Below are 23203 nucleotides of genomic sequence, written 5' to 3'. Positions count from 1 at the left end.
CATACGAAAAAAGATTTCAGGCTATATGGGGAGAGAATGACGAACAAGGGTTTTTCATTGTCGATAATATTTATCACAGATTATAATCTCAATTGATTAGCCACAAGACTTGTCTGAGACCTTAAAGAAAAAAATCTCGCCATGAAAACCCTGCATTGTAGTATTACTTCATGCGGACATGTAAGTATGGTTGCTGGCGTTGCAATTTGTAGGAAAAACTAAGCATCCGGCCATCCAGAACTAGACCATGTGATTGGTCTCGTAGTAGATGGATAATATTACAAATATCCAAATCTGATCTACTGAAAAAGGTTTTAACTTATATCAGCGCTAAATTGTGGTGCCACAGAGATTTTTTTCCGAAATTAAGTCACTTAAATAGAGGCATTGAGAATAAATTTGAAGAGAAAAAATAAGAGCTTTTGTGGAAAACTATGAGGTGCAATTGCTGTTTAGTAGGAAGTTTTATGAAACCCAAATTGAATTATTGCTGTTGTTGTTTTCTTTTACGTTCAAACGTACTTTCAATTCGTGCATTGAGTTAAAATGTTCTTGCTATATCTTTGATTAGGCACACTTCAACTTTGTTTCCTAAAAATAAACAGCATGTTGATAACTTGAAGTGCTTGAATCATGAGTTTGAAATAAACCCAACGCTAGAAAAATAAAGTTCACTAGAAAAATAAAGTTCACAGAAGACCTTAAATTGTTACGTATGCAACATCCATATGACACACGGCCGCTGTTCATAAAGTACCCTAATAATACGTAAATAGTAAGCAAATAATATGTTACCCGTGCCTTCCTCCTTCATGAAGCACAGGTGACACTGGTCTTCACCCCTGAAAAATAATAACGATCCCGTCTCTTTTCGTTCACCCCGCCCCCTTAAAAAATGCACGATAAATCGCAATTTTCCTCTTTAAATTTTTGTATTTCTGAGAAAAATGAACAGAAACAAACATAAACGAGAGGTAAATACATACATAGCGGTAAAAAAACACATTGGATCTAGAGTCCAGACTCTTAATAACATCGACAAGAAAAAGTACTCTTGATACAATCAGAATCTAGCTTAAATCAAGAACCAAGCCTCTTAATTTAAGCGGATTTCGTTTTGATTCAAGCAAAAATCCGATTGAATCAAGAATATTTTTTTCTTTTCGATGTTTTCAAGAGTCTGGACTCTAGATCCAATGTGTGTTTTTTTTCCAGTGTTTAGTCAAAATAATTAGTTCAAAATTAGTTTAATGGTGCAATTCAAGGGAGGATAGGAAAATCATGAGACAAAAGAGAAAATTTTATTCAGTAAAACCTTAAAATTAAAATTTAAAGCGGCAAAATAAACAGAATTCCTCTAGAAAAGAAGTGGTAAATATACAGCTTTAAATGTTACATAACGAGGCCCTGAACTGTTTACTTTCCCTTACCGTGGCCTCAGATCTCTTCCTTCCCCCGTAACGCAACCATAACACAGATTCAACCTTTCCCTCTGGCGTTACTTATTTTGTTATATCAAAATCCAAATTATTTAGCTGCAATGAGGTACCTATGGTAGAGTCTCGATTATGCGCGGTATAGTCGGGATCAGAGCTGCCGCGGATAACTGAAAATTGCGGAAAATCCGAAACTAAGCTATTTCATGCCGTGGTACATTTTACATTTTTTAGTTACACAAAATTTCTTTCCTCCTCGTCGCCTGAAAAAGAAAAAAACAAGTACTACCGAGAAGAGACGCAGATTTTGGATACGGAGAAAAAAGTGTAAGGGGTTATCCGCTAAAATTGTGGTACTACCCCGATTTGTTGGATGATATAGACATTTCCAAATAATTTTTGTAGTACCGCAATATTTAGGTTTGTAACCCAATTCATCAGGATACTACCACTATTGATTGGGAATGTCCATATCATCCAACAGTTGGGACTTAACCCCCAAATCTTTTTTCTCCGTGGAGGCTCCATGAAACTGTATTAAAACAATAATAACAATTTAAACAGCTGGTAGTAAGGCTAATTTTCACATACATTACACCAAAACGTTTCGGCTGAAAACCAGCCGTCCCAGCCCTCCTCAGTTGGATAAAAAAATAAATTTATTTTAAAAATCTGAAAACCTAGTACGCGGCTGTGCTTTTTGTTTTCGCGCTTTGAAAGGTACAGCCAAACACTAAATTTTTAGCTTTTCAAAATATGTTAACTGTTTTCATCCAATTGAGGAAGGCTGAGTTTTCAGCCGAAAGGCTTTTATCGTATTTATATGAAAATTGGCCGCGTTACCCGCTGTTTAAATTGTTATCATTGTATATTGTCACGGGCTGCGGAGCATCAAACATATCTCATTTCTTCTAGATAACAACATTTTTCTCGCTTTGAAACGTACAGCCGAGGACTAAGTTTTTAAATATTTAAAATTGTCTACTGTTTTGAAGGCTGAGTTTTCAGGCAAAACGTTTTTGTGGTATTTATGTGGACATTAACCTTGTTACCCGCTGTTAAAATTGTTATTATTGTCTATCTTGTCACGGGCTGCGGAGCATCATACATATCTTATATAGTAAAACTAAACCGCATAGTGACACTGCTAACTACTATACTCGTTGTAGTGAAATCACCCAGCCGAAGCCTTGGGCAGTTGGTCTACTATGACGCGCTTATTTTTGCTCTCCAAGTAAAAACCAGGCGACTTGATTTCTGCGATGCTCACCGTTGACAAATCCCTTCTGAGCGGACAAGCTGAATTACCCGTCAGAGGCTGGTTAGTTTTACCATACACTATGTACTTCATGTAGTCCTTTTCGTGGCACGACACCGAATTGTAGGGATACATTTTCCCGGAGAGTTTCATAGCTAAAGCTACTCGTTTATCCCCATTCCACCCGGGCTGCACCTTAACTGGACTGTTCTGCACCTGAAAACAGACGAAACGCTAAAAAGTCTTCTGGAGTTCTTTACTGCGCACTGGCAACTCTAGAAAATTGGCAACACTGTTTTTCACCACTTAAATCCATTGAAAATATCGATTTTAAGTGAGGCAAGCTGTCTCGGCAAGAATCGATTATTTTACATACATTTAAATGGAAGAGAAACAGTGTTGCCAACTTTCAAGAATCGCCAATGTCACTGCATGGAAGTTTTGGTCAAAAACGTCGATTTTCGATTTTTAAGACATGTCGGACTTTGGCGATTTGAAAAAGAGTTATGACGCAATTTGGAAAAATCCTCCACTTTGATGGGCCTTAGCAGCGGAAAAAAACATATTTAGGACAAATCTCATATGATAAGAATGTCTTATTTCAACCCCAAATTTGATTACTAAAAGTCTGATGCGTTAATTTGTCGACACCCTGTGGGTAAATTTAAAGATTGGCAGTCAAATCTAGGTATAAGATGTCTCAGGCTGTTGAGTACAAGATTTTCCATTTTCCAGATCTTGTCTTTACAGAGCATGTCTAGACATGTTTACAAAGACGCGACAGCTTCCTTTTAGAGGTTCAGTAACATCTGAGCAACTCTGATACCTAATTGCCGGTTAATAAATAATGACTGAAGGATAATTTTGCGTTGAGTAGTTTTTACAGAAAACTGCTACTCCAGCTGGATAAATAAAGCGGATATTTTTCCTGTTTATACGTAGAATACGATTATAGTATAATGTCATAACAACGATAAAAAATGACCTTGAGGTCGCTGATCGTAGGTATGTGTGTTTGATGACACGTAAAAAGAGTCCTCGCGTAGTCAAAATAAGACTATCAAAATGGTAATTTATGTAACTTTCAGGCAATACAGCTTGTCATGCAGATCATTATGCGGCTCATTGCCCTTTATCATAAATTGCGGCAAGTAAAGCTTTTCCCGGAATTTTCCTCAAAAAAATCAGCCATCCCGGCAAAATGGTGGGTAAGGGATAAATGGAAGTTACCTTTGAGCTCAGGGATCATGTAAATATGTGTAACACACAATCCCAATTCTAGGATATTTGGAGAGGGTCTTTGAAAGTATATTTGAAAAAAATTGAGACGGCTCCTTTCCGAAAGTATCGATTCACTTAATGGTGCTGAATATTAAACAAATCTCACCGGGGTTCGTGAATTTTGAGGCTGCGTCGTGAAAATTTCAACTTCGTTGCCGCTCTTTTTAGCCATGACAAAGTCTTTAGTGCTAATTGCAGCCAATAGCTGGTTCTGTTTGTCTTTTGTGATCAGGACGTCGCCTCTACTAAATGCGACGGAACCGAGTGATTGCGTGTGTCCGGGATCACCTCCCCATAGTCCACTCACCGCTGTCACCATCAAAAGTTGCAAAATTGCTGCGAATTCCGTTTAAAAAAAATGAAATAATGAGGCTATTCTGCCGTGCTCAGGAAAAACATCTTAAGAACCTTCAGACGTTGCCGTATTTCCCCAAAGAAAACCCGAATTTACTGAGAGAATTGTGAATTTTTTCCTTAAAATTTTCAGAGAATTTTGTTGCAATTTGATCTAAAATATCTGAACATTTCAATGAATAATACGCATGACTTTCCTCAAAAATTCGTGTTTTATCTGGGGAAATTTGGCAACTCCCGAGTGTTCATACGGCGTTCTTCCTTAACACGGCAGTATTGCCCGCACATGTTTTCTTTGAATACATTTTCGGGAAGCATGCACTCTTAAAACATTTGAAGTGAAATTCTGTGTCCAAGTCTATACAGCGCCTAAAAACCCCTCGTGATATGAATGCAGAGCGGAATCTGCTCTTTTTACGGAGTGACTTACACAATTACGGAACTGAATGTACTCTTATTGTGGAGTGTATTACGCTTTTACGGTGTTAATTTCACTTTGCATGCATATCACTCGAGGTTTTTGGGCGCTATACACAGGCCCTGGGATCTAATTTCACTCCTCGATTTTCAACAATGTATGAACAAGCACGAAGACGATTAACGCTCAATGGAATGGTTTGATTTTGGGTCTTGAATTCTAGGGGTGCACATTTACATTGATTCTCTTTATAAAAACAGAGTGTTTGTTACCTTAGTTAAACCTTAAAAACCTCAGTTAAATTTTAGGTATGAATATTATAAAAACAGTGGCGATTTAAAAAAAAGTACTGATACATATTGGCAACATCATGCCACAGAAGAATATTTGATTTAAAAAAAAAGAAAGAGGAAAAAGAATGCGTCGTTGGGTCTATGGGGTCTCGAATAGGTCTGTAGCATGCAAGAGATATACTGCCGAGTATGTACACTTTTAGACAGTAAAATCTCACGAACATCGCGTTGAGAACAACCATAGACATACAATACTCAAAGATTTAGTCCGATCAATGACTGACATAAAGTCTATACCCGAAGTAACGAAAAACCGAAATGGTTTAACTATACATCGACAGTGACACTCTTAAACTACGTATCTCGATTTGTGATGTTGCAGACTTCCTGTGGTAACCCATTTTCATATGTAGGCACGCTTTTGATGTAAAGTGTGTACAGCCAGCCCTGTTTTCTATACTTTTAGATGGGTTTTGTGCCAAATCTTATAGCACGAGTGTTATTTTTTCGGGTTTTTTTTTTGTTAAAATCGGTTAGGTTATTTTATTTATAGTTCATTTATTTATTTTAAAGTGGATCAATTTTTTCGTGGATACGTTGTTTTGTATTGAAGTTGCCAACATGACGTTGTCTTGATGCGATGACGCACAGTGGATCGAGTCAATAGGGAAGGTCGGACAAAATTTGGAAACTTTAAACGCTTATAACACCGTTTAAACAAAACTGTAAGGTTCTAACAGTGGTTCTATTGGTTTCCTCGTGAAATTTCCTTTCAGAAGCACCCCTTGAACTTGAAATTGTGGCGAATTAACCATCAAAATTCGTAGTTTTTGTCAAAAATTTCATGTCCGACTTCTCTAATTGACTCGATCCACTGTGTGACGTAGCAAGTGTTATGATTATTAACAATAAGTGTTTGAACAAGCATCGTCCAAATTTTTGAGTCCCTGCAATTAAGATCAAAAGCGGACTGGCTCCTCGAAGCGGCCGGAAAAGTTATATATTTTCACCTTAAAACAAACAGGATTGCAAAATCTCAACGATCTTGTGATCCTAGGACTGCAAGCCCGCGGTGTGCGTACACCGGGGTAAGTTCGGTGCGAAGAAAATACGACTTTCCAAGGACTTGAGCGGGCATCGTGCAATACGCGCAATGCATGAAGTATCCTGCAGACTTGTAAGGCGCCATACTACGCGGTGCACGCGCCGTGCTGTACGCGCAATGCATGAAGTATCCTACGGTCTTGAAAGGCGTTTACTGTGCGTTCCACGCCTTGAGCGCCGACTCCGCGCCGGCCGCACTGTGTTGGATGAGCTTATTCAAACTAGCGGCGTCAGCGGTTTTCAACTTATAATTTTGAAGTTTTTGTAAAGTTTGTTAGAATTATTGTCATTTCAAATAATGAAAAATTACAAAAAACCCAACTAATTTTCTTCTCTTCTTTTGCATATTTTTATAAATAAGTTTAAATAAAAGCATGCAAGTGAAAAGACTCTCATGTGTAGGCTCTCTCGTTTCTTAGCAGTGTAATGGTGTGATCATTTGGACAACATTTTCTGGCTCATCTATAAAAAGTCTTGTGTGCATAAGGAAACTGACGGTGCGTACGTTGTTCCTAAATGAAGCCCGAAATTGTGGTTCCTGATTGCAAAACGAAGCTCATTTGAAGAATGAACGTTCGAAGCGTAGGGAATGGATTCGACGAAGCAAAGGGTATGGATTCGATCGATATGAATTGATCAAAAAGTAAAAACGTGAATTGATCGAAAAGCTCGTGAATTGATCGAATGGACGCAGCTTTTTTTTATTAATTTGTCGGTTTAATTGGTGTCAATCTATTCACCGTCATCGGTAAGGTGGTGAAGATTTGAAAGTTTATTATACTGTAACTCATTTCCTGCCGATTTTTTCTCTCACAAACCTGTTGTCACTATTGTCATAAAAAATTTGTATTATAATCTCATTTTACAATAATTGTCTCCGTTATTAATTAAATACATATCGACGGTGTGAGTCGGCAGTCACATAACTCGTTTGCGGTGTCTAAAAATCTCCGCCTCTATGTTATTTTTTAAAGGAAAACAAATTGACATCATACCTTCGTACCTTCACACAGAGAAGAAAAATCACGGCAGTTTTAGAGAATTGCCATCGCGTAGTTTTCCGTTTAAAAAGTAAAGTATGACAGGAAATCTGCGTCGTCGCAAACCGAGTTATGTGATTGCCGACTTACACCGTCGATAGTGATTTTTTAGTGTTGCCTGATTTATAATTTTAAATCATTGAAAATAAAATAAAAGACCAATTTTACCAAGAAAAATTTTCTCTTGGACACGCTAATGCAATACTAATATATTCCAATTAACAACTTGTTTTAAAATAAAAACTACTCAAAATAAATTCTTAAAAAAAATTCGTGGTTTTTCTTCTCCGAGCGAAAAAAAAATTCTGATAGAATTTTCAGGACAGCTTTTAATTCGTTCTCCTTCAAAAAAATAAAATAGGGGAGGAGATTTTGGAACACGGCAAGCGAGTTACGTGATTTGAGAATTTCAGCGTTGACATAAGAAAAAGCAACAAGCAGTTATTATTAAAGATTTTACCAGAAACGTACCAACAGGAAGTGATATAGTAAGTGAGCTTGAGTGATACCAACATTGAAGACTATGGGATCGATGAGTCTTTCTCAGATTTTCGACGGTCATGATCAAGATTGACTGCCGAGCGGGTAATGAATATTCTGGCAAAGACACCTATTATTTCGGATGGGAAATTTCCTAATGCCAGATCGTAAAATGACAGGTTAAAGGAAGACTCCAAAACCTTAATTAGTAGCGGTTTGAAAAAATTAAAAGGGAGACTTTATATTAAAGAATTTGGAATTTGCAACGCTCACACAATAAAATAATTGAGGATGATCACAGCAGATAACCTTGGCTTCCCTTGCATGTGGGATCGATGAATGGAACTACCCGCTCGGTCAATTTGATAGTGACGGTTGATCGAAGCACTGAAAATGTAATTCATATTTACTCAGATGTTTTCTCGTCTGGTAAAGTTGCAGTGTTACCCGTGCGCATTGCGCATACCTAAACTGCCGTGCTGAGAAAAAAACGCCGTATGAACCTTCATGCGTTGCCTAATTTCCTTTGATAAAAACGAATTTCCTGCTAAACTAATGAATATCGACGGTGAAACTACCAAACCACGTATCTCGGTTTGCGACGTCGCAGACTTCCTGTCATACTTTATTTTTTAAATGAAAAACTACTTAACATCCAGTCTTGAAAATTTCTGTGATTTTTCCTCTTTGTGCGGAGAAAATTCCGTGAAAATTTCAAGGAATGATATTGATTTGGTCTACTTCAAAAAAATAAAATGTGAGCGTAGATTTTTAAACACCGCAAACGAGATACGTGGTTTGGTAGTTTCACCGTCGATATTTTGGCTGTAATTGTTAAGTTAAATCTGCTTGCAACTTCAACTAAAGCTCCTGAAAATTTCAAGTAAAAATATTCATAACTTTCCTTAAAATAGACATTTTATCGAAGGAAATTTAGCAACTCTCAAATGTTCATACGGCGTTTATCCTCAGCACGGCAGTACAAAAGCGGATTAATTAAAAGAATTTGGCTCGGAACTTATTGTTTGTCCAACCAACTTAGGGACGGAAGCGGAGTATGATAATTACAGTACAATTAATTATTCCCCGTATTAATCCATCGTTCCTAATTAATCTTAATTCCATCGTTTAATGTTTACTATTTTCCGCTTTTCATACATTTCATAAGAGAGCATTTTTATGATCTTGAAGTTTGTGGGTCCTAATTAAGTGTCTCTTTGCATTGAAAGTTCGTAAAAAATATCGAGTATTTTAAAAGAAAACTGCCAGATAAGACAGAGATGATCATGAATTCAGAAATTAAAGGGGTAAGGTGATGGTTTCAATTTTCAGTAATATTTTGATCATCCCTCACCCTGGGTCGAGCGGTTCACCACAGCTCACTATACGGAAAAATATGTTGTGGCTGGACTCTAATTTTCGTAGTCCGGCCTCAATTTATTTGATGATGTGGCCATTTTAGCGGCTCTGGTGCTTGCACTAGAGCTGCTATTCCGGACGGTCCCAGCTGGGGAGTATCAATGGACCATGTTACATTGGAGAGACCGCGCGTTGGTTGATGGGAATCGGCGCCATTTTCGACTATGTACCTTGTCATGACTTTATTTTATTGCATATTGTTTTATTGTTAGCCAATGCTATGTTGTGTAGTGTATTTTTGGAATCATGGTGATACAGTCAATAATTCAAAACTTGTCTGTGCTTTAATCTCGTGATGGAAAAAATGTACTTTACGTTCAAAATTTGAAATTTTGAATTTTAAAGTTTTCGCGGTTTTTTGGAAGAATGCAGTGGTTGGAGCTTCCTAGGCATATTACTCGATATCAGCTGATAGCAAACAAAGGTTACCAAGGAAACCGTAAACGTTTAACAACTACCGTCGCCAGAGCCGCTTTCCGACGCGAATGCGTTGGAGCTTACTGCTTGTTAATATATGGACTGCGCTGCAACTCATTGTGATTGCTTGAGAACATATTTGTGGTTGGATCGCACCTTGACGGAGTTGAAACCCAATAAATTAAGATTCAGCATTAATAAATTACGCGTGCCCATTTCATCCAATGAGGCCTGGACCACTATACTTTCTGTCTCCTTTTCTGTGAGGCTGCTGATGAGTCTGGTCGGTTGTATTTTACGAACTTGTACAAATAGTTGCTTGATCCGTCATTTGCAGGGGAAACTATTACGGGGCTATTTAGCCAGATAGGCCAAGGAAATTAAAACTAAAGAGATTGTTTTGGCAGCAGTAAGATGATATTCATTTGTAAGACGAGGATGATTGTGGTGCATGTCGAGGGGTCTTTGAAGCACCAGGGGGATTTTCAATAAAAGACCGTAAAGTTACATTGATTTTTTAATCATTTATCACGAGTGAACCTTGTATTTCTGCTGGAAAAAAATATAATGCAAATACAAACCGTTTAATCATTCTAATAAAAATGATTACGTTCAACCAATACAGGTTTTTAATGAAAGAGTTTATGTACACAATTTACAGCTAACTTATAATTATGAATAAAATCACTGGCCTCCGATTTTGAAATGGTTTTGAGCTCAAAAATTATGCTTGTGAATTGAGCCAGGGAACAACCACGAAGGTATGTTCCATTTTTTCAGCCTGAGAGTTTGTGGTAGGACTATACTAATACAATAAGTCTACTTACATTTTCTACGAAAAGTGAACACATAATGAAATGGTATGAAAAGGTTTTATATCCGAAATATGCAAACTTGTTTTTTACCAGGATCGATTTAATGAGGAGCGTTGGATGGTACCATCAAATTTATTCAACGGGTAGGTATTATTGTTTAGAAGTTGTTTTGAAAATGAACCCTTGAACTGACATTTTTTTGAGGCATTGAATTTTTAAATGTACGCTCTTAACATGGAATCAAAATATAGTTTTTTATTCCTTCTGCGTGAACTTAAATTTGCATCAAATGGTCTGAAGAATCTGGATGAAAGCATCAAAGAAGTATAGCTATTATATTTCAGTTCACAAGAAAATAAAAATAAAAATTAAAAATAAATGTTCGCTGATGGGCAATGTGCAACAGTTTGGCATTATAGTTATATTTGATAATATTTGGCAAAGTCTTCAGGTTTAAAGCACAGTTCGATCTAATTTGTAAGAAAACAACTTTAGGGAGGATGCAATTTTTAAAACTGAATTTTTAAAATGAGAAAAGAGTGTATTAATGCTACAATTGATAACTTCCAGATATTCACCTTTGTATCAATGAATTCGATTCGTTGCAGATTATTTCGGTAGGTAAGGATAGGTATTCATAATTTTTAGCAAAAATGTATCGAATTCTTTAATGGGAGGGATCAAGTTATTACGATACAACCTCAATTTGTTTGAGACAACTTCCAAGTTCAAAATAGTTGGTTTCAAAAAATTTATCTATTGAGTAAATAATCAAACTATACAAATATTGCATTCTCTTCATAACCGGAGGACTTAAAACTAAAAATTAATTATATCATCGAAAAATTTCTCAAAAAATGTCATGTTGGCAAATCTACGTGTAAAATGGCATCACAGCCTTCAAATACTTATTTCAATATTTGTGGTGCATTACTTTCCAATACGAAGGTTAATCCTTTATTGTTTGTCTTCACTGAACTGACCAATACCATTAAGAAAAAAATCCCACCACTCATTTGCTAAAATTTTAAAAAAGTAAATAATGCTTGGCCTTACAAGGCAAATCTTCAATGAAAAAACAAAATTCCAGTTCTATGAAACATATCGAAATATGTTAAATCTTGCTCGATACTCAAGGCGTTTTACGTGCCGCCTAAGGAGAGTTAGTTTATTAGAAGCTCTTTGAGGTACGAAGATATCGTTATCAATAGGTAGGTTGAATGAATGTGTGGACTGTTAAAGTGTTGAAGGAAGTGTCAAAGCAGCTGATAATATCGTTAAGGTTAGTGAAAAGATTAATTAGTCCCAAATGCTTGGTTGCTGAGTCCATTGGGTGTTGAGGATACTAGGTATATCGGATCGTAGAGCAAGAAACAAAAAACTCAGAGAAACTGAGGAAACAATAGTAGAGAAGTGTAAACATTTGTATAATGCGGTATTGCGGAGCTATAAATGCCTTCAAGTAACTGGACCGAAGCGGTTTATGTGTGGGAATGAAAGTACGAACGAAGGTATACCTCTTATAAATCATATTATTTTAAGTATCAGAATAATATGCGTTAGTAATGTTTGTAAGAAAAGGGGTTGATCCTCAGGAAGAAATTCTATCCATAATGTTTTAGTATCAAAAGAAGAAAGACTGAGATAGTAATTTTGTTCGTTATTCTAAGTGGAACGACCCATTGGTTGGTAAATGGAAAAGTGGAGTAATTTGAAATAGTTTACTGAATACGCACACAATGCTTCTTGAAAAATTGATCGGTTAATAAAGTCATATGATTCGTAGTGGCATTTCAAACTTTTGAAGTGGGAAACTTTCGAGATTCTAGCAGAGGTGCATCACTCTTTTACCCGCTAGTTTGGCATTCAAATTGGAACGGAAATGAAGAGAAGGAATCGAAAGACAGAGGATGAAGGAGAAGAAGTTGAGCGGAAAATTATCACAAAATCAACAAAGTGTCGTGAGTAGGTGGATCAATAGTGTCGGTAGCTGCCGTGAAGCAGTTTAAAAAGCGCCTTCAGTTTTCAAAATAGGCAACACAAACATCCAATGCGTAAGCATATTTGCATCCTGTTGTTTCACTTTTGTGGGTCCTTAACCTACGTAGATATGCAGTTTCATAGCGTCCGTAGTTGCCGATAGTCAATTTTGAAAGCGCCTTCAATCTTCCGAGCGGCAGCTCAGACATCCATCACGCAAGGGTACAAGTATTCTGCTTTTTCATTCCGAGAGGTTATTTTTGTCAATGCGGGTCTCCGCGGTATCCGTCATCGCCGTGAGTCTGTTCTAAAAGCGCCTTCAATTCTCCGGATAGGCAATATGAAAATGTAAAATGCAAGAATACTTGGATCCTGCTATATCATTTTGATGGGTCCTTTTCCTGCGGGAACGGGTGGTCTAGTAGTGTCCGTAGTTGCCGTGGGACTCTCCGTCTCCGGTCTTGTAGTGCTGCGGGTGGACGGAGTGGCCGCTCTTGTGGACGACGGCGTTGAAGCCGTTGTGCTTGTCGGCGGTGTACTCCACCGTCCGGATCGTGCCGTCCGGGTCGTGCACCGAGTAAGAGCCCTTCACCACGTCCCCGTCGCGGGTCTCGTGCTGACTCTTCACGTCACCTGTGTGACCGTCGTGCACGCCGTACTTGAACGAGTACTTCGGGTGCGCCTGCAACATATGCAACATTTCAATCAGTCAGATTCAATCAGTCAGATAAGTGAGAAAGGAAAGGAAGACATTTCACCGGTCAAAAGTTAAAGGGTTAGGGTAACTTCCCCTGGTAGGGAAGTTAAAGTTAAAGTTGAAATAAAGTTAAAGGGTCAGACCGGGAGGCTGGCCAGTTCCCACGGTTTAACCCTTTTGAGGCGTCTGTATTCATTACTGTTACCTAGGAGTTGTATTGCCTCAATATTGGGATGAGAATGGAGACGTCGCTCGTAAACGACTTCGTCGGCCGCAGGCCGGTTACTGACATTGATAGATAGAGCAATAGACAAAGAAAACAAAGAGAACATATCGACGGTGAAACTACCAAACCACGTATCTCGGTTTGTGACGTCGCAGACTTCCTGTCATACTTTATTTTTTAAATGAAAAACTACTTAACGTCCAGTCTTGAAAATTTTTGTGATTTTTCCTCATCGTGCGAAGAAAATTCTATGAAAATTTCAAGGAATGATATTGATTTGGTCTACTTCAAAAAAATAAAATGCGAGCGTAGATTTTTAAACACCGCAAACGAGGTACGTGGTTTGGTAGTTTCACCGTCGATATAGTAATCCTATTGGTGAAAGTAGGTGGCTGCAATTGACAAAGGGGTTGAGTATTAAACTAACCAACAGCAACCCATGAGAGATCCTAACTTAGTCCATAATGCGAATCTCGTATTCCGCTTATTAGAACCGCCCGTTTTAAATAACATGATTGCTCCATTCAATTTATCATCTTTGTCTATTGCTTCGTTCATCAATTTCAATAATCAGCATGCAGGTTTTACTAGCTCAACAGATTTCTCAACACACTGGTCGCCAGTCATGATTAAGCGAGAAATTGTGTTGATTCTCGATAGTAACTTTTAAAATACAGCGTACGGATTATTGAAATTGATAGACAAAGCTATAGAGAAAGAAGACAAAGATGAAATAGAACTACCTATTGATGGAACTGTGGAAGCAGGTTGATACAATGGCTGAAAAGGGTAAATAATAGACTGACTAATTGCAACCTATGAGAGAGAGAGAGAGAGACCCTGCGGTTAATCAATATCTCCCCTTTAGTGTACAAATAAGAACCACATTTTTCAACCAATAGGATCCCTAAATTTTCCCTCTGTCTATAGCTTTATTCATCAGTCTCAATATTTATCCCACAGGTTTTGCTCGCTCGAAAAATTTCTCTACACTTTAGACGTCATTAATAATTAAGCAAGGCATCGTGTTGATCCTCAAAAATAACTTTTGTAATACACAGCAAGTAGACACTGCGGTGTTAATCAAAATTTTTCTATGCATAGTTTGGGTATGATTCAGTCATTATATTTAATCTACCACTCTTTCAGTCATGTTTGTCATAATGTCAATCATTTTTGTAGCTCCTCGAAACAAATGCGGACCGCTGATTACAATGTTAGAAACCTTGATTTCCACCGATACTCAAAGACCGCACACTTAACAATGGCACCCTTTCACCGAAATCACGGCCATCGTCGATGCCCGGTATTGATTAGTCTCCCCTTGATCCAATCCAAAAACTCAGGAATGCGTCGCTTTAATTTGTTTGCTCAAATTGTCGCTATGATGTTTTCGAAACGCACTTGTCTGCGTGTGGGGATAATTTCAGAGGTTACCGCGTTACGGAGGGCTACAGCGTGTGCAAAACGAGTCATGTTGAATTCTTGTTGCGGTTACCGAAGATGTCGAAAAGTATTGTCCCCCATGCGAGATTGCGACAAGTTTCAAAATACATTCACTTTCTTTATTCAACCACAGTGAGATAGGTCGGATTTTACATACGATTCGGCAACTTTGCTTTTCTAGATCTGTCGCGAATCGCTAACTGGTCTCGCGTGCCTCTACGCTGACAGTAGCGACGAATGGGTGATCGTATGACGGTAGAATAACCAAACATAATTGAGTCTAATTTAAGCCCCAAAAATCCACCCGGGCAGTCGCGTAATATTTATTGTGGACATAGAGACTGACATAAGATGCGCATCCTGCACCTGTATGGTTTGAATCAGGATCCTGGAGGCGACAGCATAGCATTAACTGGACCGAGTTCATCAGAAAAGAACCAACCCCCGTTTCCAGAAAAAAATTGAGTTAATGATGTTTTTGAGTTTATCTAGTTGAATTTTTTTCCTGCCAAAAACTCAAAGTCGAAAAAAAAAATTAGTTCGTAAAAAAAGGGGTTAAAGTTTACTTTCTACACTGAGTGTTGTGGAGGAATGAAACTTCAAACCTCTTTTTCTCTCTTGTGTATTTGTGTGGATTACAGAGTTCAATGTCGCAACACGTTCTTAGAAATCCACTCATTCCACATCGATGGCTAAACTCCAACACTCTGTGTGTCATTTGCAATATGTAAAAAATTCTGCGAGTAATGATTTTTTCTTAAGACTAATCAACGTAACGGTTAAACAAATTTTTATTGGACAATAATAGCATAGTTAAGAACAAAATCAGAAAATTTGAGGCTTAACAATTAATGGCTTTCCTTCTAAAAACTTGCGGTATGCTAGTAAAAGTTCACACACGTTGCAAATTATATACCATGTGTTTTTTGAGTTTCACAATCAACATGCACCGAAGTAAAGGTGCTGTAGTAACATTTAGTCCAGGCGCCTGATAAGTCTACCTGGAATTTTGGGTACACAGCGATTTTTTTGGCTTACTTAATGTTTTTTGGGTCGCTGAATCCGAATCTGAAGTTTCCGCACGCGTATCTGGTGAGCATTTTCCGCTATTTTGAAAAAATGGCCTAAAAAGGCCTTTTTTTGCGGTTTTTTTTTATATAGCGGCTACGGATGAGGAAAAGTCCCGGATTTAGCTAATGTTTTGAATAGCTGACATAATTTGGAAGAAAATGGTGTATACATATGTTAGGTTTGCTTAAAAATTGAGGAAGATACAGCATCGTGAACATCGCGCCTATTCACGTTTTCGCGGCGCACCCGTCAACGCGCGATCCGGCTCGCCGCGGTCAGCCAAGTTCCGAAGCGTTCTAAAGTTCCGAAATCCGAGGTTCCTCAATTTTTGAGCAAACCTAGCATATTCATATACCATTTTCTTCCAAATTTTGTCAGCTATTCAAAACATTAGCTAAATCCGGGACTTTTCCTCATCCGTAGCCGCTATATCAAAAAAACCGCAAAAAAAGGCCTTTTTAGGCCATTTTTTCAAAATAGCGGAAAATGCTCACCAGATACGCGTGCGGAAACTTCAGATTCGGATTCAGCGACCCAAAAAACATAAAGTAAGCCAAAAAAATCGCTGTGTACCCAAAATTCCAGGTAGCCTCATTTTTAGCTACCAGGCGCCTGGACTAATTCCAGATGTATAAAAAATGAGCGACAACTCTTGATTGTTGTCATTAACACCAGAGTGTTAAAGACAACATCCAAGAGTTGCCGCAAATTTTTTTAACACCTTCTTTTTTTCGATGTACTGCCTGTCTTTCTGTTTTTTTTTCCACACCTTGCTTATGCCCTCTCCTCTAGTACAGGGGCAAGGAAAACCAAAATGCCTTCAAATCTTCGACTATGCAACAAGGCCATTCCTAAAGCCCGAATAGTTGCTTCCATGTGTTTAACATTGTATCTTTTGAAATAATCATTGATTCTGTGCTACATTCTTCATTTTCATTGTAAATAATGGTCGTAAAGTAGTAATTCACCCATTGATGAAACTTACGTGATAATCCACATGATCGTCGTGGTGACCGTGACCTCGGTAACCTCCCTCGTGGTAGCCCTCATATTCATGTTCTGGACTAGGATATGCAGCTACTAACACCAATATACTTGCGAATGCTAACACCTGCAAATACAAGATGTAATATTAAAAATATTAATAGTTTCAGTTGACAACTGGAATTGATTATGAGAGTCATTATAAGTTAATTAACTGTTCTCCGAATATCATGGGACCCGAATGAGTGGAGCTTTTTTTCTTGATTCCGCGTTTAAGTCTCCGATGATGTTTGCTCATCCACACTGCAATGGGGTACTCTATTGGATACTTTTGAATGAAAATTGGAGTGCACTGATTTCGGAGCCTATATTGCTCCCAAATAACTCAAATTATACAAATTAGGTTTGAAATCCACCACTTAGTAGAGCAGAGAGTTCCATTGTCGAGTGAGGTTTACGTCGCACCAAAAAATGTTGATACCGCTGTAATATTCCTCTTCGTGCAAAAAGAGGACCGACATAAGTGACCGGTATTAAGGGCATATAAAAAACGGAGCATCCTGGAGCATAAATATGTCGGGGGAAAAAACTCAACATCTTAATTTTATTGGAGTATCACTGAAAAAAAGAATCTTAAATTTGCCGCCAAGAAGTATTTCTTCTTAAATCAAGAATTTTGCTGCTTAATATAAACTACTTTTTTGCTTAACCCAAGCATGATTTTTCGTGTGTCAAGAAAAATTCAGCTTAAAGCAAGATAAAACAAATTCTTGGCGGCAAATTCAAGAATCATCATGTTTGAGCCAAGCTACTTTTTTTTTCAGTGTAAAGCGGAGAGCAAGGTAGAATTCATTTTTCAAAACTCATCATTCACCGCGTGGCCATTTCGTAGAATGTTTCCGCACCTGATAACAACTGATTAATTTTGCGTCTCGAAGGTAGCAAAACAAGTTTGTCAAATTTTGTCTATTTGTTAAACAAATTGTTCAACAAACTTTTCGCCATGTATCATGCATTTTTATCATAGTCACATCATGCATTTTCATGCATAGAGGCAGTTCCTCGCTAATCCGGCCTTAGAGGTGACCGTATTTTAAATTTTAATCTCCTCTAATTATTCGATTGCGAATGGCCAAGAGCTCAGGCAAAACATCTCGTTTTAATTTGTGTCAATTTTAGCCTTTTCTCCCCAAGTCATGTTCTTGTGTGATGCATTTTTGTGTTCATAACTAACATTTACTTTGAGGTAACCAACACGTGGTATCTGTGGTAATTTACCTCTCGTCAACGCTAATTTTTTAATAGAGACTTTGCAACATCGACTGAAAAATGATATAAAACGTGGCGAGACAAATCACGTGTGCACACAGCATACGCACTGCGGTTATTTGTACAGTGTTGCAATACTGGCCTAGGAAACTTCGGAATTCCGTTCGAGCAGTGGATTAAAATGTCTCTGCCCAACCTGAAACACTGGAGCGCATGCACAGGAGCACAACGACCCGATCGTGACAAAATATAAGTTGACCACATCCGCGCACTTATCGTTCAGGAAAAGGAACTAGCGATCGAGCGATCGAACAATTGCATCGGATAAAACGTTGACACCCATCCTAACCAATGAAACCACAGTTACGTCATAGCGCATGCATCGGTTATGAGCGTCATTTCTCGGACAAAAACCAAACCGCCACCGAAAAGTCACGTCCATGCAAAAATTAGAATTAGAACTTCACATCTATGTGATTTATTTGCACTTTTCACAGAATTTGATTAAAATCGTTGCAGCTTGCGGAGTCTCAAAGTGATTAGATCTGTTTAAATTTATACGCCTTATACTAACGGAAATATCTTCTCTCAAAAAACACCCTTGGTGACGTCATTACTCGTAAGTATGTATACTGGTTTCTCTCACCATACTTTAATGAGTGATATCCGTGGAAAAATCAGTGCAAACGTGTGAATCCCTCAATTTGTCTTTCTTGCGGCGTAACCACACACTGGAAAAAAACAAAAAAAAAACACATTAAATTGGATCTAGAGTCCAGAGTCTTAAAAACATCGACAAGAAAAAATACTCTTGATTCATACGGATTTTTGCTTGAATCAAGAACAAAGCCTCTTAATTTGAGCGGATTTCCTTTTGATTTAAGCAAAAATCCGATTGAATCCAGAGGCTTGGTTCTTGATCTGAGCAAAAATCCGATTGAATCAAGAGTATTTTTTCTTATTGTCGATTTTTTTAAGAGTTTGGACTCTAGATCCAATGTGGGTTTTTTTTTCCAGTGCATAGCTATGGCTAAAGTGCGAAACCACGTATCTCCTTTTGGGACGTTGCAGATTTCTTGTCATTCTTTATTTCTTCTTTGGAAAACTAGTCAACATGATATCTTGAAAACTTCTTCGAAATTTCTTCTCTGTCGGCAGAATATTTTGTATGCAGAGTTGACTTGTTCCTCTTTCAAAAAATATAATAAGATCGGAACTTTTGAAACAACATAATAGAAGCACGTGGTCTTGCACTTTGGACATTAATATTATCATTTTTAATAAAGGGCTCTTGAAATCATGGAACTATATAGACAACAAAGCTCATTCTAATGTGTGGTTACGCTGTAGCGTTTTTTTGACAAGTGTGTCGCGCTAGGTGGTTTTAAAATTTCCAAGTAAACACCTAGATCCATAGAGACATTGCATTCTCTTGTTTTCTCCCAAGACCACGTGTAAAACTAAAATTACATCAAGGAAAAATAGTCGGTATTATTTTCAGTCATACGAGCAACTACCAAGTGCATACTATCAGCATAATCAAAGCGCGTATGCGCTACGCAAGCGGTGTTGAAACCGAAATCTCGCACGTAAAACTATAACTCCACAGAACTCGCTGCCAAATCTAAGACAAATATTGTATGCAGAGAGATATGCATCATATTTAAACCAAATCCGCATTTGAAATTTGACAACGTTGCTTTCGGCCGGCGTCCGTTCTGGATCCTTGCGTCCGGTGATCGGTGCAAACTCGGAAATTATTTCTAAATTGATTCCAACTAATAGCCGCAAAAAACAACAGAAACGACAGCGCTTGTATAGCCGTTATAGAGGAAGTTCTTGTTTATTGATAGTTTCCGTACAAAACGGTTGCCTGTCCTTGTTATTTAAAATAATTGCACCATTTTCAATATCAGAGTGTTTTCTCTCAATTTTAGTCAACACTCTTTCTACAATTATCTCAGATCAAGAGGGAGAACATGCGATAGTATTATGAGTGACACCTAACATATAATTATATCTTTTCGATCTCAAGTTGGGTCAATTAAATTGATTCGTATTTAACTACATTGATTATGTTAGTTTTTGAAGTATTATTTACATTACTATTAAGTTTTTGAAGGTAAGAAATGTTTTTTTTTTCCTTTAAATCTTTATCTTTTCAGTAACATTCTTGCGCATTCTCGTCCCTCCCCTTCCCATCTACCATATATAGCTCCCTCAGAAGAGATATAGTCGGATCAATTTGACCCAACTGGGATTCGTAGAGGTAGTCGCTAAAAAAATTCCTGACACTACACAACTCTCACCAAAATACCAATGTTTAGACTTGCGCTTTTAAAATTTTTATAGGGTGCCTAAACATGTTTTTTATTTTTTATTTTCTTTTTTCTAAGTAGATTATTGATTTGGACATAGAATATTTTAAGCAAACTTAAACCTTAACCTTTCTCAAACGTCACAAATATGAGACACCCCAACGCGCGTTGATGACAGCACAGAGATACAACTATTCGTGCGTGATGAATGTCCATGTTGCATGAGTGAAATTGAAGGCGTGAAGCAAGGATGAGCTTGCAATGCTCAGCTCTATGCCGCAAGTGAGGTGTTGCTCATATTCAGGAGAAAAGTTTAAAACCGAAGCCCGATTACGTATATTCTATTTTCGGCTGTGTTGCTCATATAACCCTCAAAGCATCAATACAATAGGACAACCGGCACCAACGCAACATGGAATTAAGGGCGCGCGTTGTTAACGGCGCAGAGATACAACTATTCGTACTTGATGGATGTCCGTGTTGCAGCTACAAAATTGTAGGCGCGAAGGCGCGAGGTGTGAACTCGCAATGCTCCGCTCTATGCATGCACATGAGATTTCGCTCAGATTCGGGAGAAAAGTTAAGAGATGAGACTCGAATACGTATCTCCTATTATCGGCTGTGTTGACTCTCAATTTTTCCCCTTTATTTTTAATTTGATGTGTAATTATTTTTAAGGTATATCTATAGACCTATATTATGCTGCTCTTATATTCCAGCTAACTCCACAGCTCCTTAAGAAGAGATAGTCGGGTCAATTTGACTTCACGGAACAACATGTGAAGTTGCATACACTGATACTTCGTAAAATGAAACTACGATTTTTTTCAAAAGAAAAGCTTAATATTAAGAAGGTATCATGCTAAGCAGGAAGGAGCCAACACCACTTTGCACCGTGTTCGCCCAGCTCCCCCTCGAAATGTAAAAGTTCAAAATATATGATCCTGTATGATGACACTCGTAGCAATTCTATCTTCAGCTGAATGTTACGAGTTTTAAAAGTATGAGCTCAATGTTTAGCATGATATCGTTTTTGCAGTTAAATTAAAAATAGCTCCCAACTCCATATTCTTAAAATGCAGATCTCTTTTTTTCCACGGAAAACCAAAGGCCAAGGCAAGTTTTGAAAACCAAGGCTCATCTCTACCAAATTTTCTCCACCGAACACAATTTGTTTGACACCGAAAATGTCCCTCAACTTGATAATCCCTTCTTCAAGGTAAAATAAACGGAAGTTTCAAAAATATCTTTAAATATTCTTATCTAACAAGGGCTATCTCTTCTTCTTTGGGCCTAGTGTTTTTGGTACTGATTTTCCTTAATGATTATCAAGCATTTTCTAAACTTACTTCGGTTAACGTATCTTATCATGTGCCCAAAGTTCTATTCGTAACCTCCTATTAATGTCATTTTTGACAATATTGTGCTCCTATCCTCTTAAGGTCCGAAATTACCATCGTTCAAGAACTGCTCCATCAAGGAGAGAAAGATTAGGACCAAACAAATTGAGACGCGAGACTACCGTGGCACCTGATGCAGTAAAATGTCACAGAAAATATGATTGAGCTCTCTTTTCTTGCCAGAAATATTCGATTTATTGTGATTATTCAATGCTATTTGAATAATAATCAGATTATTAAACAGATTATTAGACAGAGAGAGAACGAGAATACCAGAGGCATGCATTACATCCTGAATTGTAAAATCAGCACACACATAATCCATAAAGCGCACAGCCGAACGCGTGTTATTAATATTCATGCAAACGAACTACCAAACACTTCAGTGGGAGGAAAGATGACAATGCCTTTTGCACCACAGAATTGAAAAGATAAAATTCTGCAACAAATTGACGGAAACATAGTCCAGAGCGAAACCGAAGGCACAAGTATGGAGCCAATTTTGAGCACTAAAATATATATCCAAGATAATTCCGCCGCACAAAATGGAGGTTACACAAATTCGGCGAGTTCCCGACAGTGACACGAATAGTAATTAAAATCGATAAAAATTTGGAGAAATAACTACCTTAAAGAACATTTTAGGAGCGGACTGGACAGACCACCGGAGCGTTGGAAAAGTAATTGAAAAATTCGACAAAATTAAAGTGATGGCGTTATATATACCCCATTGGGTATTATCAGGCGTGAAGCGGTGGTCCCGGGCAGTGAAAGTGGGGCAGACCACAGTCACATTACCATTACCATTACTGTCATTACCATGTCTTTTCTTGCCTGCATCTGTGTGTTTTAGCGTCCGAGGCAGGCTTGCAAGATCTTGGAAAATCGTGGAAAATCTTGGACGTGCCGCGGACGGAGCTGTGGGATCATGAGCTCCTTTGACCTGAAATTTTAGCGATCATTTGGTGATTTCATTGGTCATTTTCAGTTCCTTTTTGGCTTTTTTGCCCTAAGGTGCTTCCCTCTTAATAATTTTTTTACCTTTAATCTCTTTCATTGAATACATATGGCATCATCGCTGTACTCAACTTAGGAGTTTAGTCAAATTTCCAGACAGATTGCCGTGTTTTCTGAGGACTTGTAAAGTTTTTCATGTTACTCATGAGAAACATTCAATTTTTAAGCGTTGTAAGAGGTAAACAACCTTTAAATTATCGACTATTCTTAAATTGTATTGTCTAGCATGTTCGTAAAAAAAATTACTTTTAAATTTTCAAATATTATGCATTTTATGAAATGTTGAGATCGAATGAGACGGTGATAGATCATTGATGCCAAACAGACCATCGTGCATAGCATCATGACAAAACAACTCATCTAGTACCTATGGTCATTTTCGGAGAATGACAGGAAACAGGCTGCCAAAGAAGGCCTTGATTCGGTTCTTTTTGGGAATGGACGCAGAGGGTGCCCAATGAGAGGTTGGAGGGATGGAAT

The 23203-nt window shown here is 37.9% G+C and overlaps 2 protein-coding genes across 3 annotated transcripts; both read right to left on the bottom strand.

Annotated features, from left to right (window-relative positions):
- Positions 1–1279: 1279 nt before the first annotated feature.
- Positions 1280–8042, bottom strand: LOC109039370 (uncharacterized). 2 transcript variants are annotated; one of them, XM_019054830.2, is made up of 3 exons: positions 7656–8042; positions 4082–4311; positions 1280–2910 (listed from the first exon to the last, which is right to left on the bottom strand). In XM_019054830.2, exons 1-3 carry the CDS (start codon positions 7744–7746, stop codon positions 2611–2613), a joined length of 621 nt encoding a protein of 206 aa, XP_018910375.2. In that variant the 5' UTR covers positions 7747–8042; the 3' UTR covers positions 1280–2610. The 2 variants fall into 2 exon arrangements, with proteins under 2 accessions (XP_018910375.2, XP_072159059.1); XM_072302958.1 differs by having other exon boundaries at positions 7938–8038.
- Positions 8043–10003: 1961 nt separating this feature from the next.
- On the bottom strand, positions 10004–22477 carry LOC109039373 (cuticle protein 7). Its single transcript, XM_019054835.2, has 3 exons — positions 22335–22477; positions 16721–16846; positions 10004–12977 (listed from the first exon to the last, which is right to left on the bottom strand). Exons 1-3 carry the CDS (start codon positions 22344–22346, stop codon positions 12714–12716), a joined length of 402 nt encoding a protein of 133 aa, XP_018910380.1. The 5' UTR covers positions 22347–22477; the 3' UTR covers positions 10004–12713.
- Between the last annotated feature and the right edge of the window lie 726 nt (positions 22478–23203).

This window comes from Bemisia tabaci, chromosome 7 (assembly GCF_918797505.1).
Source record: "Bemisia tabaci chromosome 7, PGI_BMITA_v3".
Classification (NCBI taxonomy): Eukaryota; Metazoa; Arthropoda; class Insecta; order Hemiptera; family Aleyrodidae; genus Bemisia; species Bemisia tabaci.
This window is presented reverse-complemented; position numbering and strand designations above follow the sequence as displayed.